This window comes from Manis pentadactyla, chromosome 2, assembly GCF_030020395.1.
Source record: "Manis pentadactyla isolate mManPen7 chromosome 2, mManPen7.hap1, whole genome shotgun sequence".
NCBI lineage: Eukaryota > Metazoa > Chordata > Mammalia > Pholidota > Manidae > Manis > Manis pentadactyla.
This window is the reverse complement of record NC_080020.1, coordinates 142,829,024-142,848,380: the sequence shown is the minus strand read 5'-3', so window position 1 is coordinate 142,848,380 and position 19,357 is coordinate 142,829,024. Positions and strand designations below refer to the sequence as shown.

Sequence of the window (19,357 nt, the reverse complement as noted above, 5' to 3'; positions counted from 1 at the left end):
TCAGGAAAACGCAAATTAAAACCACAATGAGAGATCAAAACACATCTATCAAAATAACTAAAATAAAAAATAGTAACACCACCAAATGCTGGTGAGGAAGTGGAGAAACTGTACCATTCATCCATAGCTGGTGGGAAGGTATACTGTACGGCCACTTTGGGAAACAGTTTGGCAGTTTTTTAAAACTCTAAAAATGCAACTAACATATGACCCAATAATTATATTCCCAGGCATTTATCCCAGAGAAATGACGACTTTTGTTCACATAAAATCCTGCACATGACTACTCATGAGTTTCATCTCCATAACAGCCCCAAACTGGAAACCAAGATGTTCTAAAAGGGATGAATGATTAAATGGTGGTACCTCCTTAACATGGGCTACTACAAAGGAGGACAGGGACACACTCCCATATGTGCAACACCCTGTGTGAACCTCCAGTGAATCATGCTGTATGAAAAAGCCCTTTGCAGGAGGTTACACATGCCCAACTGTACTTCCATAACATCCTTGAAATGACACAATTACAGGAATGAGGAGCAGGTAAGTGGTTGTCCAGCTAAGGAGAGGGCAGGATGGGGGAAGTGGATGTGGCTGTAAAAGGGCAGCAGGAGGGCCAGATATGGAGTGGTGTGTCAGTGTCAGTGCCCTGGTTGTGACTTTTAGGGATGTTTGGCAAGATTTTGCCACTGGGAGGAACTTAGTAAAGGCTAAGAGGCAGTGTCTCTAACTGCTCGTTGGGAATCTCCAACGACCTCAGAATTAAATGTTCATTTAAATTCTATTTAAATGCCTGGGATTTAAATTCTATTGATGCCTGGGATTCTAACCCCAGACATTGCACCGTGGAGCAGGCAGGGTGGCTGGGCACCACTGGTCTGAGGTTCTCAGCCTTGGCTCTGTGCACATCACCTTGAGGTTATGAGGCACACCTCACACCTGGGCAGCCAGACAGTGGTCCTCCCCCACCCACTCTCACTGGCAGGCCCCTCTTTCCTGTGGAGTTCCTAAGATTAATTTGAAAGCCGCTGTCCCAAGGGTGTGGGCTCTTAAATCTAAGACATCCCTTGGAACAGAGAAGAGAGGTCCAGGCCGACAGACCAGCCTCCACTGGACAGCTGCAGGCCCAACCGCACCAGGCTTGGTAGACAGGCTAATCCTGGAGCATGTGCATTGAGAGAGCAGTGCCACCTGCCAGCAGGCAGCCAGGTACATTTCCTGGACCCTGGAACTTGCCTTCAGAAGTTATTTCTGGCCAATGATACCACCTCACCAGAAGGCCTGCTCCAGGCTCAGGGTGCAGGGCTGGGCCTGCACAGGGAGAAAAGAGGGCACCAGGCCCCAGGCCTGCTGAGAAGCTGACAGGGATGTGCCTGGAGGGACCCTGCCGGACCAGAGGCCGGCCACTGGACAAGGCAGGCGATGTGGGCCAACATCAGTGACGAGGGTTTCTATCTCCTGGAGATAGAAGGTAATTTAGAGACTGGATCTGCAAGACAATGGGGTATGGATTGCTTCAGATAGAAAAGTTTATATTCTTAGTCCTGCTGCCTTGTCCCTCCCATCCTCATACCACAGTAACAGTGAGACAGGCTGACTGCTTTCTCGGGAGGCATCTTCACAAAGGGGACACACCATGAACTTCTGGGGACACACGAGTTACCAGTGAGCCACCGACTGTCCAAGATTTCTAAGATGGTAATGCCTGAGGAGGGGACTCATGGCCTAGCACCTGGGAGTCCTGACCTCACGTTTCCCCAGGCAGGTTCTGCATGGGGCTGAGGGCTGAGTGTCCTGGAGGGAAGGGCCACGGCATGTGCTGTGGAAATGTGTTCAAACAGCTGGCAGCTTAACTGCCTCCCGATACGGACATGACACGCAGGGCAGGCGACCTCCTTTGCCCCTCCCAGGAGCACCCGGCCTCCGTCCTAAGGCGCCTCTCAGCAGCCAGCTGGGGCTGACCCTTGGGAAACCTGGGGTGGGGTGTCATCGAGCAGTGTCTCTGTGCTCACCTTCAACCACTCCACACACATTGGTGTACACATCCAATATCTTTTTCCTTCGACTTTGAATCTATGAGAAAAGAGAATGTTCAGGAAGGGAGACAGAGGTGGCAAACCAAGAACCAAGCCGTCTGTGTCAGGCTGGCTGCTGCCCCAGACTCCCCACCAGGAAGGTTGCCCTGAACCCTCCCGCCATCTCCACCACAATTCTCAGGGAGAGGGCCTCTCCTCTGGGCTCTCCAGAGGGCTTGAGGCTCCGCTGGGCGTGCACTCGGAGACCACCGGAGGCTTCCGAGGCTGTCTGTCGGGGCAGCTGGGAGCTGTTGCTGCTCCTGCCACAGTGCACAGAGCTGAGCAGGGCCGTCTTCTCCCCAGAGTGTGAGGCCCTCGCCAAACAGGTGCAGGAGCAGCCCTGGGAAGGCCCTGTGCCCTATGGGAGCCTCAGGCTTCCGGCAGTGCCAGGCCCTTTGCAGAGATCCTCCAGCTTGGCATCCCATCAGGACCCAGGCCAGGTCCAGCTTCCCAGCTGGACAGGTTTACCAAGAGCAGTGCTGCCTAGCAACAGCTGACGGTGTGACCATTCTCCAGCAGGGCAGGCCTGTGCTCATCTTTGCACATGCCCTAGGGCTCGTTCCAAGGTGCCTGCTTTAGGTGACCAGCCACGTGGACCACTGTCATGTGAAAAATGCCTACTGTGTGTGTGTGTACACCAGATATACATATTTGGTGGGATGTACACCAGTATGGTATTCTGGGCAATTAACCATTACCTCTTTGCTTATCATTCCTCTCATTTTCTTCTATAAACCTATATAGTAAGGGAAATAGTTTTCTATTTTTTTAATATCTTGTTTTAAACCTGCCACTTCCTCTAGGCTCCCGTGTTAGGCCTGTGGGAGAAATGCCACCTCCTTCCCCGGCACTTATCCCAAGAAGGCTGTGTCATCGGGTGCCTGAGCCCAGTGTGCGTGGCCTGCCAGACCTCACCCCAGCCATCTTGGTGGTGGCGGCTGGCTTCTCCCTGGCCAGGTGCACCAGTGACAGCAGGCATAGCTCAGGGGAGCCCTGCTTGTCGGGGGCGGGCTCCTCATCACTGTCCATGCTCCTGCCCAGCAGCTGCTCATTCTCAGACGAGGCGTCATTCTCACTGTGGAAACAAGAGGGTGTCTGTTAACAGGGCCATGCTGGGGACCATCAGGACTCAGTGGCCTGTCCCTCATGCTCTTCCTGAGCAGCTCATGCACACAAGGCATGGGGACACGAGCTGAGAAGCACACGCCCTGCTCTCTGCTCTTTTCAAAACAAGTGACCCAGTGCGGGGTGGCCCACAGGTGCTGTGTGACAGCACCACAAGGTACCCTGCCAGATCCTCAGGGTCATGGAGGTGCCAATGAGTTGAGAACAGCCTCCATGCATCTCTCCAGCCCTGCCAGGCTCCACTGAGGTTTTCTGATTACGATGCTCTTCCTACATTTAATCCAGATAAGCATCAAGTTCAGCCTGGTGTCTTCATTTAGCAAAAAGTTTACATGGCCAGGCTGCAGCCATGCAAGCTCTCTGGAATGACTGAAACAAAGCTGAACAGAACCTGTGTCTGGGGACTTGGCTAGGTGACTAGGGGTGACCTGGCTGAACTGTGTGGTCATGGGTGGGAGGGGCTTTGGGAAATCCCACAGGAAGGCAGGGGGCTCACTGTCCATGGCCCTCGGCACATGTGGATTGGAGCTTGACCTCTCCGAGTCATTCTAAGTGTATGAAAAACAACATTCTGTGGTTTAGCTAAAGTCTTACTAAGAATTATATTTGCTGGCAACTGGATAACGATAATGAAGCCTACATTCAAATGCAACCCTAGAGGCAGGATGGCACCAAGAGAAGAAGGGTGGGGGAGGCCCAGAAAGTCTCAGGGCCTCAGAGGGAGCTGGCTGGCCTGCCCCTGTCCCCAGCAGACAGCAGGCAAGGCACAAAGCTCTGCGGTCCCTGGAGACCACTGGGCAACCGCACGTCCTTCCCCTAAGACCCGAGAGCAGGCAGAGGGATTTGTCTTACATAGCACAATCGTCAGGTTTTAACATATTTAATATTTGTGTACGAGATGAGTATTATTTTTCCAAGTCAGATCCCCCAATTTTCTCTCAATATTTGGATGAAACTTAAGTCACAGGACACATCCCTGCTCTTTGAGCAACATTTTTTCTACTTTGGGAATGAGAGAAGGCTGGAGGGACAGAGGACAGGCTGCCACAGGACATGGAAGGGCACAGTGGTGAGCCCAGCCTGGTCTCGGCCCTGGGACGGCAGCCTGGGACAGGGTGCAGTCTATTCAAGGCGCACGGAGTTGCTTAGAGCATGAATTATCAGGGATCGAAGATGATCAGCGGCCAGAGGCACTTCAGGAAATACTGCTCTCTAAGGGCTGCCGAGGGGAATGCTCACAACCTGCTTTTCTTTTCCAGTATGCGAAGACAGCGTGACTGAAGTTTGCTTCCTGCCCTTGTCTCAGGAGTATTGAAAAATGCTGAAATTTTCCAAATGCAGGAGCATGTTTAGAAGTGCCTTACAAATGTCAAAGCTCCCCACCAACATCTGGATTCATGATCACTACCAAACAGGAAAGGCTTGTGTGTCCAGGCACCACGGAAGGATCCCAGGCAGGGCCAGGAGAGGGGGGTCCTGCACCGGCAGAGGGGCATCTCCTGGCCTCTATGTTGCCACCTGGCCGTGGGACAGAGGCCTGGCAGGGGACCAATGCCATGAGGTAGGTATTTGGAACCTAAGCAGGAGGACCAAGTCCAGGTGACCATCTAGGGGGCAAATGGCAAGTTAACTTCCCTCTATCCTGTATTATAAAGTTTGGGCTGATTCCACATCCAGTGTGTGGTAAACAGGGTAGAAACTTCATGTCAAAACTCTTCCTTAGGAGTCCTTACTTCACCATGTGTTGGTGGTTGGCCCAGAGCCTGCAGAGCACAGAGTCAAATGGGCTGCACTGGGTGCCCCGCCCGGCTGCGCACTGAGCACATGACCTCAAGCATGTGACAGCTTCCAGGCCTTGGCTTCCTATGAACAGGAAAATCTTAGCCCTTGCTGACAGGGCTCGGGGAGGTGCACATGCGGGCTTCACATGTGTCCTTCCAGCTGTGGCGCTCGTGGTGTCACGTCACTGTGGAGAACGCGCACGGGAAGCTCTGGGGCCTGCACATGGAAGGCAGGTGGTAAAGAGGAAGGCCTGGGGGCCTGGCCCTGGCAGAGGGGAGCAGGCCTGGCCCGGTGTTAACTGCTGGCCCTCATGCTGCCTGGTCCCTACTTCAGGTCAGGCGTGAGGCTGAGGCCTGGTGCAGGCCTGGACCCCTGTGCCCTCTGGAGCCATCCCACACCACCTCCAGGAAGTCACCAGGCTCCTTGGCGCACTTCCTGCCTGGAGTGCCCCATTCCCTTTCCTGCTCAGGACCCCAGAGGGTCCCTGACTGCAGCCTGGGGCTGGGGCTGCTCCACTGCAAGGGGCTGCCTTGGCTCGACTTACTTCTTGACAGCCTTTGCTGGGGCTGCTGTCAGCTTCTCGAATTCGTCCTTCTCAGAGAAAATCACCACACTGTCTGCAGGTAAATGAGAGGGCCAGAGGGGAAGAGTCAGAGTGGGCTCGGCTCCGAGCTTGCCCTTCCCTGTTCGCTTCCCCTCAACACACCTGCCTGGTCACCAAGCCACAGCGCCCCGAGGATGAAGTGCAACGTGGGCACCCACATGCCTTGCTGTGGCCCCGTCCCCAGGGCATGGGGCGTGAGCACCTAGGAGGGCAGGCTGCCCAGCGGTGGTGACATAGATGGACACACGCTCGGGGCACTCTGTGTGCTGACCTTGGGCCTCTTTCTTCTCCTCTTCCTGGCTCACTCGGGCTTCCACGCTCTTCCCCGGATGGCTGGTGCAGCAGGCTGGCAGGAAAAACAGGGCGTGAGCAGTCCGGCTCACCGGCAGGGCGAGGGGATGGAACCACAGAGGTGGAGGGTGCAGGGCAGGAGGGGGCGCGGGCGGAAGTCACCTGGGGCAGGAGGCTTCGTCCTTGTGATGTAGAACATGATTATGAGGACTATGGCGACGGCCATCATGAAGATGGTGGACATAGCGATGATGAGGGCTGTGGCCAGGTGCCCTTGGCCTGAAAGCTCTGCCAGGGTTGGGGAAAGAAGGCAACAATCAAGGGCTCCAGGGCCCCCCAGGAACTGCAGGCAGGCAGAGCCCCCCTCCTCAAGGCCCCAGCCCCCACCAGGGACACTGCCAGGGGACTCTTGGAATCCAGTATACTGGCTTAGTCTGAGAACCAAGGCCTGCAAGCATGCTCTGGTCACAGCGTCAGGGCCTCCTGAGCTGCCCTTGCTGGTCTCAACCGAGGCCCATCCAGACTTGCACAGGGTGCATGGTTTGGGTTCACTCCATTGTTCCTGGGGTGCCTGCTCTTGGGACTACTTTGGGGGAGCAAGGTGGGTTGTAGAGAGGAGGAGGGGCCTGGGAGAAAGTGTCCTGAACACAGTTCCAACCAAGTTTTTTCCAGGCAAAAGCCAGGATGCAAAATCACCTGTGAGAGTGAGAGATGTTATTCTGGATTTGGCCCTATCTTTGTGTCTTAAGCAGTTTAACATAAGTGTGATAGTGAGAGTCCCAGGGCAAAGGTGGAGCCCAGGATGACACCCCCGAGGCAGTCTTTGCCCCAGGGAAATTGCTCATTTCCCGAATGTCTGCTGTTGCCATGTAGAAGGCCCTGATGGTAGCTCTACTTCTCTGAAATATGCAAATTAGAGTCCCGTTCTCCTGAAGCAGGGTCCTGGTTAGCCACAGCTCACATGGAAAGAGACCAGTGTGGAAGGCACCAGGCGCTGCCTGAGGGAGGCCACCCGGTCGCAGCTGGGTGTCTGCAGGGCCAGCCTCAGGCCGTCACCATATAGCTGCCAGGTGTGGACGATTACAAATGTTTAATATTCGGTGTTGTGTGCCACTTCTCCTGGGTCCCAGTGGGAATGAGATTCATACTTCCTAGCAGAACCTTCCTACTCTGATGCTCCCTAGGGGTGATTGCCTAAGCATCAGGTCTGGGGGGTGACAGCGGGGCTGGTGTGCTCAGGGCACCCAGGGATTCTGACGTCCTCCAGCCCCACCGAGGCCTGAGCCTTAGATAACAACGGCATTAAAGGCATGAGGCTGTGTTCTCAATTGTGGACCTTGGGGGTCCCCCTTGATTCTTCCATCCCTAAGGGGTTAGGGAGTGAAGCACAGTCATTGCGAAGGACCCTGACACTGAGAGGTGGGCGGGCTCTCTGAGGCAGACCCGGAGCTGCTGTGGCGCAGGCGCAGCCAAGCCGCAGCCCCTGGCCGCCTGCGCCCAGCACCACGCCTGCCCCCTGGAACAGGAGTGCTTCTTTAGCAGCTCGTTCTCTGGTCCGGGCTCCCTCGGAGACTCCAGCTCCACTCCTCGCAGACATCAGCACTCCCCAGCGAGTAGGGTGCTGGCGCGACAGCCCCATCGGAGAAGCCAGGGGGAAGGGCTCCCAGCCATCCCGTGGAGTCCCCATCTCCCTGCACAGTCGCCTCCATCCCGCCTGCCTTCTTGGGGGCTGCCAGCCTCCGCGGCCCTTACCTTTGTGGGCATGCTGGAAAGGGGACCGGGTGCTGCCGCCCAAGGCATTGGGCACGTTGGCTGAGACCCCTGGGCTGGCTCCCGCACCTGCAAGGGGCACAGTCCGAGTTGCGCCGGAAGCCCTCTTTCAGACACCCCACGCTGGCCACAGCACCCACTCCCCCAGGACTCTGGGTCCCCGGGCTCAGGCGGGGGTGGGAGTGGGAGGCACCTTCATTTTGTAAGTGTTTGCTGGCCTCCCACTGAGGTCAGAACGGCCCTCTCAGTGGGAAGACACTCAGCAAATAAGCTAACAGCTCTGGGGGAGTGTGCGAACTACCAGATCAGCTTCCACTAAGATAAAATATATGTGATGTATGCCATCCACAGGGATGAAAAGGTGTGTGTAGCAGTATAATGGAAAACACACATGCACAAAATAAAAGAATTGCCCACAATCTCACTGTCTAAAGTTGACATTTTGGTGTATTTTCCCATGATTGGCTTTTTTAGAGTTGTGACCAAATTGTTAAGAGCAGAGATGACTTCTGCCTTTCCTCAAAATGGTGATTCATAAAACTCCCCTTCGATGTAAAAAACATCATGTAGCAGGGAGGAAATGGAAGGTAATTTTATGATCCATCAAGTCAGTGAGACAAACAAAAATGCTTTGCACAGAAAAGTCTACGTCATGATGGTCAGCCTTCCTTTAGGCCAGACTTGAGTTTTGCAATGAATAGAAATGATCACATTTCAGGTAAGTTTCTTCCTGTCTGGCTTTTGTCTCTACCAGTTCCGGAGTAATCCGTGAAGTGGGTTTGCATGCTCCTGAGTAAGGCCAGGTGAGCCAGCCTCCCTGGAATCAATGGGCACCGGTCCCCCTGGCAGCCCAGCAGGCGACCAGCCCACGCCAGGACGCTGGTCAGCTCATCACGAGGCTGCCAGGACTAACAGGCTTTATTGCTTTAAGCCAGGACATGAATCCTGGGAGTGGCTGCACCACCCTCTGCGCTGTGCACAGCTGGGCGGCCATCGCTCATTGGGGAAGGTAGCTGTCGCTGGGCCTGAGAAGTGGCAAAGACGCAGGCTCTTTAGGCTGCAGACCCCACTGTTTGGAAGCACCGAGTGGTGGGAAGACAGACACCCCCTCACTGACCCCAGGATGGGGGCTGGCAAGGCCCTTCCAGCCCACAGTTGGGCAGTTTTCCATGTCGCGTAAAACACCTGGTAGCCAAGTCGGATGCGCAGAACCAGCGGTGGTTCCTCTCTGATTTGCTGCTTCAGGAGCCCAGGGCCTTTATACTTCTCTGGAGCTCCTGGCCTCTGCCCCTTGCCTGGTCTCAATCACCTGTGATTGGCTCCAAGGCGGGCGGGCTGCCCTGACCACTGCACAGAGGACGGGGCAGCCCCTACCTCCAAGGCTGCTAAGAGTTCTGTGGTCCTGTTTCTTTCCTTCTTTCTCCCCAACGGCTGGTCATTGGGACAGCTTCTCAGCTCTCCCCGCAAAGCAGGGCACTGTTGAGCAGTGGAATGGGGTACCACGGGCGGAGGTGACCTGCTCAGAGCACCAGCGGCATGTCGTTACCAGGCCCCTGGCTCGTGTCCCTGGGGGCCGTCCTTCCTTCCTGTGATGGCCAGCTGGCATGGGACATGGGGCAGGGTGAGTGGTAGCGGGAGGCAGGTCGCTGATCATAGCTGGAAGGATCGCTTCTTCCTCCCTGCCCGGGTCTTCCTGCATCTGTGGTTCCCTGAGTGTGGCCCCTGTTGGTGTCCAGAGCCTAGAGACATTTCTTGGCTTTTCTGGAGGATAAAGAGAAGCTTTGCCCTGTCCTATCCCCAAACTCAGGATTAATCTCTGCTTTTTAATTTAACCTTCTCACCTGGCCAGGGCCTGTCAGGGAAGGTGCTGGGGGTGGGCAAAGAACAGAGCTGGAGGCCCTGCCTTTTACCCACAGACATGCTGATCCCTTGCAAGCCTTCCAGCCTGATGGGGTGGGCGTCAGATTCTAGCCCCATTTGCATCATGCTGGGAAGCAGCCCATAAAGCTTCATCCTGGCAAGTGAGAAAAAGCAGCATGGGGCACAGCTTCAAACATAATGTGGTTTCCTTTTCAAGAGCAAATGGGGCACAAAAAGTGAAGCTAGCTGTCTGTTTGGTAAGGTACTAATGGAGCTTAAGCTATGTCATCAGGAAAATAAAACAACCATGGGGTCTCTTTATGGGTTTATCTTTTTCTCTTTTTGTCTCTTTCAGCTACGGCTTGCTGACTGAGACTGGGTGACAGGGGATAGGCAGGGGACACAAATACGCCCAGGCTGCGGTCTACCAAGGGACAATGAGAGCAGTCCAGCAGCACACACACAGCAAATGCCTTTGCACAAATGGGCGGGGCTGGTTAGCAATGACATCACCAAACACCACAAGCAGGCTCCCGCAAGTCCATAATGAACATGTCACCTCACCCCATGCACCCCGGCCCATGCCTCTACCCTGATTTACTGGACATTGCCCCTAACTGAACAGCCCTGGGCTGCAGGTCTGGGTGGGCTGATCCCTGGGCTGGTCAGAAAAACGTTCTGTTCTGAGTATGTCCTGGGGTGAGAAGAAGGCTGGGCAGGAAGGCTGCATGACTAGAGGTCTATCTCTGAGGGATGGTGGTCTTAGGACACATGTCCTCCCCACTAGGAGCCTGCACAGCACAGTTTCCTGTGCCAGGTTCTGCTCCTGAGGATTAACTCAGCACTAATAAAGGCATTTAATGTCTGGGAGGTTTCCCTCTGTTCCAACAGGTGCTGTGTATTTTGGGTTCATCTGGCCTCCTTGGAATAGATTGTTTGATGAAAATGTTTCTCAGTTTGCGTGTTTAGGAACGACTGTGACAGCTGCCGAGTATGCGCGGTGGCTCCACACACCTAGGGGTAGAGCCTGGGGCGCTGGGTGGAGCCCCTAGACCCTGGCTGCTCACCATGGAGCCCCCGAGCTGGCTAGAAACTCAGTCTTGGAACTCGCCCCAGACCTGCTGCACTGCAGTCAGTTTATTAACAGGACCGTGGTGGCAGTATGTACATTCAAGGTTGAGAAACACGTTAGGAGCTGATGAAAACCAGCATTTGGGGATGTGAAACCAGCCAGCTCACATGCAAGTTAGCTCTGTGTTGGGCACACATGACGGTGTCCACACAGGAGCTCGCCACACGCTCCTGAGTGGGGTCCCCCAAAGGCGTGCGGCCCGCCCAGACCAGGGCTCATGGTCACTGACAAGCGATAACAAGAATGGCACAACGGAGCATAGGGTAGGTGCCAGACCCAGTGCCATCTCCCTGAACCCCAGCTCTCTGAGAGGCACTTGTGTCCCTGTGAGCTGGGCCAGGAGGTCAGGGTGAGGACAGCCTGCCTAGGGCAGGTGTGGCAGTGACACCACCACACTGTGCACGGCCCTCGGGGCACTGGAGCGGGTGCTGCATATGGCATCTCAGCCCCACCACTTGAATCTCCCCATTTTGTGGATGAGGAAAATGAGGTACAAAGTCCAGTAACTTTGCCAGGAATGGGGACTCCGTGAGACCCAAATCTCATGCCACATGGGTTGTTCCCTACATTTCACTGTGCCACCTCTTCGTCCCAACAGCTCGGATTCCAACAGGTGCCCAGGCACGCATTCTCAGGATGGCGAGGGGAACAAACACAACTGCAGGGTGTGGGCTGCCCCCAGCGGGTCTTGCTCCTGACTCAGCTGGAGAACGGCCGAAGGAGAGGCTGTCTGCTCACCCAGCATCCGGAAGGAAGGCAAGCCATGGGCAGGAAAGGGGAGTACCCCGCGGCATCTCCTGCTGCGCTCTGGGGGTTCAGGAAAGGGTCCCCGTTTACATTTGCTCTGTGCCTTCAACTTCCGAACAGTTTGGGGCACAACCGTTCAGTCCCGTGGGCACAGAGAGAGGATGCTATTTTCCTAATCATTCAGGAAAGCAGCAGGGCTGAGGGGCCGGGCTTGTCGCAGCCGAGCCCCAGCCCCCACCTGCTCTGAGGGGACAGCCTGCCCATCAGAACCAACGACGGCGTGCTGCCCTTCCCTCTGCTGCTTGGCGGGCCCGACACTGGAAGGCTCTTCTTCTGCTATAAAATAAGGGCATGGCACTCCTCCACCTCTCAGATGGCTGCTTGCAGGGTGCATGGCATCAGCCAGCGCGCCGGCTACACTCAGGGTGCAGCTCCATCCGGCCGCACAAGCCGCCCACTTTTGGCAGGCAAGGGAGCTGAGGCTCGGGGGTCAGAAAACTCATCTAAGTCAGCCAGGAATTTAAACTCCCAGGGAGGCTCCAGAGCCTCTACCCTACCAGCAGTTCTCACTGCAGAGCTGCTCAGGGATGTACATCCTCGGCCCCTGGACCTGCTGGGCCAGGGTCAGGCCAGTCCTGCATGATGCCATGAGATCACGGGCACTCTAAGGGCAGTCCTACACCACAGAGAGCCCAGAAGCACCACCCACTTAAGGATGGAGGAGCAGTTGTGCCCCCCGCGGGAGGACAGCTGCGGCCCCGGGACAGGCCCTGACATGAGCTGCCAGGCGCCTGGTCAGGCTCCTTGGCACAGCTGGCGGCCCGGGGCCAGCTGTCACCCTCTGCTCCACCCCATATGCAGGGGGTCACTCCCAGGACCCCTTCATCTCTTTGACGGTGGGCTTATACAATCCCCTAGGGCATCAGACTCTTACAGCAAGGGCCCAGGAACATCACTGTGGAAACCTTCTCAGGGTGGGGCAAAGGGGCTCCCAACACTGACATGGGCTCAGGAATGGGCACAGCCTGGTTGGACCTGGGTGGCCAGCCCATGACACCGGGGGCCTGGTGAACGGAGGTTTCAGAGTTCCAGGCTTCCCGGTGTGGGGCTGTGAGACCAGCCCTGTGAGTTTGGGTCTTCATGGAGGCTGGGGTCCTAACCAGCCCTTCTCGTTCTATGTTGCTCCTGAGCCAAAACGGTATCTGGTTGGAGGACTAGAGCGGACCCCGGAGGTGGGGAGGGCGACTTTCATGTCTGCATTTGAGCCCTAGGCCCAAGCAGGGCTCCATTCAGCTTGTGGCCCCACGAGGCTAGCTGCTTGGGTCTCCCCACTCCTCAGACGGGCACTCAGGGCTGTTGACGTGCCTGACTCTCAGGTTCCTCACTGGCCTCCCTCATGGCTGGATTCTATGGCTCTGCTCTGAGGCCTTCCTGGCTTTCAGTTAGGCGATTAAGAGCTGGGGCCTGGGGGATTGCACTCGTTTTCAAAGCCTCCAGGACTTAGGGCTTTGCTGGCTTTCCCTGTGGGGGCCCCTCGCTGTTGGACAGATGACAGGGGCTTCTCCCTGGTTGGCACTCCTCTGGGCAGCCCGCGGTCGGCGGAGACCGGGCGCTGATGAGCACGTTCGGTGTGTGTGAGCCTTCAGTCAGGGCCTCAAGGGCAGAGAGCTTATCCTAAGCAGGTAGGACTGTCTGCCACCTTCCCGCGAGGACTTCACCCCAGAATTCTCAGCCACCTAGCAGCCTCGGCAGGGGCAGATGATACACCTCAGGCCTGCTGGTGGCCCCCTGACCTGTGAATTACCACCAGACGGCTGGGTAGGAAAGCTCAGCTTGGAAAACTGCAAATCTATTGCCTGGCTCAGCCACTTGAGCGATTTGGAAGGAGAGAATGGCCCCCCCACTGCCTATGCCCAGGGCCCCTCCCCAGCTGATGGGGCCAAGTCAGTCCCCTCCCCTTGCTCTCTCTCCTGTCCTGGCACTTTTGACAGGCAGTCCTTTATTTTATTTGGTGAGAAAATGGGGTGGGCAGGGCCCTAGGGGGAGCCAGAGGGGAAACCCAGTGGGGCAGGGCTGGAGGGGGAGCAGGCAAGCACCTGCTGCCCAGCAGCAGGGCCCCCAGGGCCTCCCCGGCCACCGAGCCACCCTCCCAGGTGTCTCTCCTGACGCATTCTCTGGAGCAGAGGTTCCTGGCTGTCCTCATAAACAAATGCCACGAAAGCCAAGCCAAAATGCACACAGGAAAGAAGCAGGTGGTGTCCTAATCTCACGAGACTCCCCACTGCTCTGCTCTGTGAGCTCTCTCTCATTAATGGTGACACTCATATTTCCCTTGGCTCTTCTGGTTTAAAACAGTTACTAAATTCCTGGTATCTGTGACTTCATTAGTTTTCCAATATTCCCGCGGGACAGTTGGGAGTTTAGTGCCCCATACTCTAGCCGAGAAGGCTGAGGCCCAGAGGTTACGGGGCTGGTTCGGGGCAGTAGTGGCAGACCCAAGCCTGACTCATGGCTCAGCTCTGCAAACCTGCCTTCCTGGGCCTGCTGCCTGGCGGCCCGGCCGCTGGGACTGTTGCTGCTCTCGCTGGGTGCGAGCACCGGGACTGGCTGAGCGCTGGGACTGGCTGCAGAGGCAGCAGCGCTGGGGAAGGGCGGGGCGGAGCACTCACATTCCTTGGTGTCAGGGGGCGCCAGGAGGCAGGAGTAGCAGACCATGCCGTAGATGTTCCTGGGTCTGTTCTCCAGCATGTAGTAGCTGCGGGGAGGGCGACACGAGGCAGGGCGGTGAGCCGGGTGCTGCCAGCAGCAGGGCTGAGCCCTGCATGCCCACCACCCAAGCGGGAACCAGGCAGATCCCAGGGACACAGGAGCCTGCGAGCTGGCAGCTACAAGACCACTGAGCTTCCTCGGGGGTCCTGAGCTGGGGGTGGGACAGTCTTTTTCCAACACTGGGCCAGACTGGTCCTTTCTTTTAGTCTTTTCCCCTGTTGGTTCCTTTCACGGATGGGCGTGTTCAATGTGCATGTCCTCACCCTTCTCACCCATGTTCCCCCCACGAGGCCATGTGTACCCACCCTGTGTGGATCTTGTGGACTTCTCTGGGAGTCTCGGCAGCCCCCTGGGAGGAGGAGTACCCCCTCAGCACGCACTTGCTGCAGGGCCTATAGGCTGAGGTGACTGGCAGACATGCCCGTCCACCCCTGGGACACTGGGACCTCCCCAGACCACCTGGAACGCTTGCCGAGACTGAGCCAGCAATGTGGCTGCAGCAGACAAGCGGCCAACACAGAGGGCGGAGAGCTGGCCTGAGACACTCGGTCCTAACTGAGGTCCCTTTACTTCCTCCTCAGGAGGCATGTGGCCAGTGACACACAACTGAGTGCAAGTGCTCATGCAGGGGTTACACACAGTCAAAGGAAAGCACAAATCATTCATGGTGCGACTGTGAAGTCTTTTTCCCCAGAGACAGCCTGGTATGTTTTTGGAGCTCCCTGATGTCAATATGCCAGCCCCATGGCCATGCTAAGTCTCAGAATGCCCCTCAGAGCTTCACCATGGTGGGTCAGCATCTGCCCAGGCCCCCACCCTGCCTCCCCAGCTGCCCAGCTCCAGTCTGGCACTGCTCCTGGCACATGCCGATTCTCCATAAACACACATTCAGCCCATGATTGTGAAGCCATGCATCTCGTGAGAAGTCAATTAAGTAGACTGGGCTGGTGCCAATGCTTTCCCTTATTATATCTGAGAGAGGAATCCCTCTCTGCTATTGGATTTTTCCTTGGTTGCTTTGTAATTTACTAGCCGTGCACCCACATCCAGGGCCCCTGGGGGCCGTGTAAGCAGCAGTGCGGTGCGGGACTGCTGGGGGAGTCTTTGGACTCCAGCACCATGAGCTAGACCATTACCAGTTACATTATGAAAATTACTTGCCCTTCCTCAGAGCCTTTTATCCTCAGATCAGTGGTAAACATTAATTAACCAATTTCAAAACACCCCTCAGAGAAGCTACAACAGCCAGTCCCACAGTTAAGCCTTCTGGAAAAAGCCTCTCTCAAATGATACTCTGCTACCGTCCAGAAGCCATTTGTGCTCTGAAAGCAGGAGATAACTCTGGGAGGGGTGGGGTCCAGTGTGTCTGCTCCCAGGGGCTACACATCTGTGCATGGCCTCCCAAGGGTGACAGGCTCCAGGCCAGCCAGGCAGCCACCCTCAGCTGTCTTCCTCCAGATCTGGTGTTACCACCCCGGGGCCGTTAGTTACTGCCTCCTTCTCCACCTTAGGCCGCTCTTCTCCACGGGCCCTGACTGTCATCTCTGGCCTGGGAGTCCCTCAGGGACAGCCTTGCCCAGATTGTACTCCTAGTACCTTGTGCTAGGTTCTGAGGACGGAAGGTTCTAGGCAAATGATGGCTGGAAACACAGGTGAATGAGACCAGATTCTTCTCCACAGAAGCTCAAGGTGCTGAAACAACAAAAGCCCCAAGGGCATGTTGTGCACCCTTCCTCCCTTTTCTAGAAGGAGAGCCAGAGCTGAGCCCGTGCTGTTTCACACGAGAGCTGAGCTCTGTCTCAGGTGGAGATCCACAGCCACCTGGGGGCATAGAACGCATGTGCTGGGGCCCAGGGGCCCAGTGTGACCCAGGACCGCCACACTCCGTGCACCGCTGGGGCCCACCACACCCTTCTTCCCGCTCCAGGCCCTCCGGCCCCCCAGGAGCTCCGGGAAGCTGCAGTTGTGCCTGCTGCCTGGTGCTGTGTCGGGACCAAGCTGTGCAATATATTAAAGGCTGTCCATTACAGAAAGTCTGCCGGACCCGGGAGGGCATCACAGAACCGCACCGCCTAACTGGCCTGTGTGCTCACCGCGCACCTCGCCCAGCACAGCCGCCGCACAGAACCACATTAACCGTCAGTCCCTCTCCAGGACTAACTGCACCCAGGGTGTACCTCTTGTCTTGACTGACAGGAGTGGGGAACAATACTTCAGCTTTTTATCTGACAGATTTCCATCCCCTGGAAGCTGGGTGTCCATTTAGGGACCTGCTGCTCAGCCAGGGAGTATTGTGTCCTTTTATCTTGCTGTAAAGGCCAACTTCCCTACACTTTGATCTGTATTTTGACTTTTCCAGAGTTTTTTTTTCTCCTATTCTTCAAGGAAGGATTAAGGTGAGAGACTAAGACAAGGCTCAGTTTAAATGGGGCCTCTAGGACCTTCCATGTAGGAAATGACTTCCGCCAAGTCGCTCAGTGTAGAGATTTTCCCCAAAGAGCTCCTTTTCTCGGGCCTCCTAAGCCTGTAATGGATGCCACTGTGCCCTGGAGGCTCCCCTTCCATCTGCAATGTTGGCATGTGAACCTGAGCACCAAGCTCCCCAGGAGGCCCCAGCCGGCCCGGAACACCGTATGTGCAGGGGGGGCCACGGTGTGGCGTCCAGCCGGCAGGTGCTTCTCCCCGGGCAGCACAAGGCCCCAGGGGTCATGAACCTGACCTCTGCCCTCTCCCTCTCCCCACGTGTTGTTCCTGGCCCTCCCACATGCCTTTCTCAACAGGAAAGCCCCGCCCATGGCGCACTGTTCAGCTGGGCGTCTGGGCCACATAACTGACATACGGGAGGGCACGGAATGGGGAGAGAGGCCCTGCCAAACCGCAGGAGGAGAGGCCGAGGCAACCTGCTGTCAGGAGGACAAACAGGGGGCGGGCTGCATCCGCCGCCTGGGAACCACAGGGTCTCAGGAATGAACACAGCCTTTCATTGAGCTGACAGCACCACCTGCCAAATGCCTGGAATCCTCTGTACACACGAGAGCTGCAATTCGTTCTCTAAACCGGGGGCGTAAAATAGGAAGCAGAGGCCTCCGGTCTGACCCTGACAAGGCATTGGCTCCTTAGAGACAGGCTCTGGGGAGGGGTCCCTGGAGATGCAGCTGGGGCCTCTGCTTTGGTGGCCTTCGGGCCGGGAGCCTCTCATCTGAAGTCACAGCACAGTGCAGCCACGCGTTTCCCATCGGAGGAGCAGTGTGGGGACACACCGAGGTGGCTGCTGAGTTGAGGGTGCCTCCTGCGTGGCGTCTCCCTTCACTCAGCGAGGCTCTAGGACTGCGGGTCCTGGTGCCCAAGATAGCGTGTGCAGTGAGCAGGCCCCTCCTCCCGGGGAGCAGGGGGGACTCCCTGGAGACTTCAGAGCTGGAAAGAGGCTTTTAAGAGTACAGACACAGGCTCCCCACTGGCTCTGCGGGAGACCATCCTTCTCTTTGAAGCCTTCTAGAGGCAGGGAGCTCATGGCCATTCCAACCTCAAACTTCTCTGTGGTCAGTGTGCTGGTACCAAGCAAACTGTCTTTGTGCCACAGAGCAGCCTTTCTTGTGACCAAGCTGGCAGCTGCTATGGGATCATCATTCACTGCATTGGTCCAGGCAGTCCTTTCTGGCCAGAAAGTCTCAGTGGGTCTATGTAAGAATGCGGTAGGCTGCTCAGTGTGCACACTCCTGCCTGTGGATTGTCCAGGGCATGGGCACGGCTGCGCCCTGGGGGTGCACACACTGTGGCTGGGTCAGCCAGCAATGCTGTGTGCCCACCCCCCAACGAGCTGCCTCTCTGGAAGAGACTACCCAGACTAGCGGCCCCCACACCATTAATGCAGGGATGGTTCCAGATCTGGCCTGAGCTTCATGCCTGTCTATCTCTGGGTTGGAAATCTAGGTCTGGAGGTGACAACCACCCCAAGTCCCACACATGCACCCCATCTTTTTTCTCCACCTCCCCACCAAAAGTCCTCTTCCTCCTGTAGTCTACGTCTTGGCAGCAGATGACTTCAGGGTCCACACTCTGGCCAAGGCCATGTCTGAGAGTCCATGTCAGTATCTGCCCCTCCGGCCCTGCTCTTGACCTGCAAGTCTGCTCATGCTGTCTTGCAGAAAGCCTCAGACGCTTCCTCTCCCCCGACCTCCTGCACTCCTGCGCTGCCCAGTCCTCACCACCTCCACCTCATCCCTGGTCCCCAGGCTGCCACCTTTCCCTGCCAAGCATGCTTTCCTCACAGCTGCCGAGAGGACTGTCCCGGAGGCATGGCCGATGGTGCCCCACAGAAGCTGACATGTCTGCGAGTGACCTGCTTCAGCACCACGCTGAACACCTGAGCCTTCAGCACCCTCGTCCAGCGCCCTTCCCGTCCAGCTTCTGCCCCTCACTAGTTAGTCCACACCCCACCCGTGCACCTTCCGCTTGGCCACCCAGCCCACGGTCCACGTCCTCTCTGGCTGCTCACGCCTTTGGTCTTTGGCATGCACATCTCCACTTCCGTCCTACTTCTTCACCTGACTGGCCCCCACCCACCCCAACGACACACCCCCAACCACACAGAGGGGGTCATCCTCGACCTCTGGGACACCACGTGTGCCACCACCCTCTGTTGTGAGCGCTGACTTTCTTGTCTCATTCCTTCCTGTGTCCCACTAGTATCTACCTACAGGCTCCTAATTGAGGTTTATAAAGTAAACACAGAGTTGTTACGTAGGTTGCTAATGTCAGGCCAGATTCTCACATGGAGATGCTCTCAAAACAAGCTGAGGTTTTGCAAGGAGCACTGTTTTATTTCCAAAGTGAGCATGGCAAGCTGTGCATGCATGTGCTTGGCACGTCTATAGTTAATGAATGAGACTGCATTTCTTTCATGGATTATGCATCTACACCAGTAAAGACCAACCAAGTTCTAGGATGTATCGTTATCAGAGATTTGTTCTTGCCGTCTAACAAAACTGCTGAATTTCTCTCATTCAAGCACCGTGTCTGCACAGAGCAGTCCTTGAAGGGATGTCATACCATTGGGTGGGAATGTGTCAATCTGCTGCTTCTAACACAATAACCACAACAACTCAATATAAAACTGCCAGCTACAGAACTTTGATTTTTATCATATTTTCCAAGAGAATAGTTTAATACCTTGGGTATAGCAACTTGCCTTTCGCATACTGA

At 56.1% G+C, this 19,357-nt stretch overlaps 1 protein-coding gene across 4 annotated transcripts in view; it reads right to left on the bottom strand.

The window, feature by feature from the left end:
* The window catches only part of EDAR (ectodysplasin A receptor), a 108,819-nt gene that overhangs the window by 16,488 nt on the left and 72,974 nt on the right, over positions 1-19,357 (bottom strand). The window contains exons 1-8 of one of the 4 annotated variants that reach the window (XM_057496864.1): positions 14,056-14,141; positions 9,489-9,661; positions 7,630-7,716; positions 6,040-6,165; positions 5,858-5,932; positions 5,527-5,599; positions 2,991-3,150; positions 2,013-2,073 (exon numbers count right to left, since the gene is read on the bottom strand). In XM_057496864.1, coding sequence (XP_057352847.1) covers positions 2,013-2,073; positions 2,991-3,150; positions 5,527-5,599; positions 5,858-5,932; positions 6,040-6,165; positions 7,630-7,716; positions 9,489-9,661; positions 14,056-14,057 — 757 coding nt within the window. In that variant the 5' untranslated portion in view covers positions 14,058-14,141. Of the gene's footprint in view, positions 1-2,012; positions 2,074-2,990; positions 3,151-5,526; positions 5,600-5,857; positions 5,933-6,039; positions 6,166-7,629; positions 7,717-9,488; positions 9,662-14,055; positions 14,142-19,357 lie in introns of those variants that run through there. The other 3 variants (XM_036920572.2, XM_057496862.1, XM_057496863.1) reach the window with 3 other exon arrangements.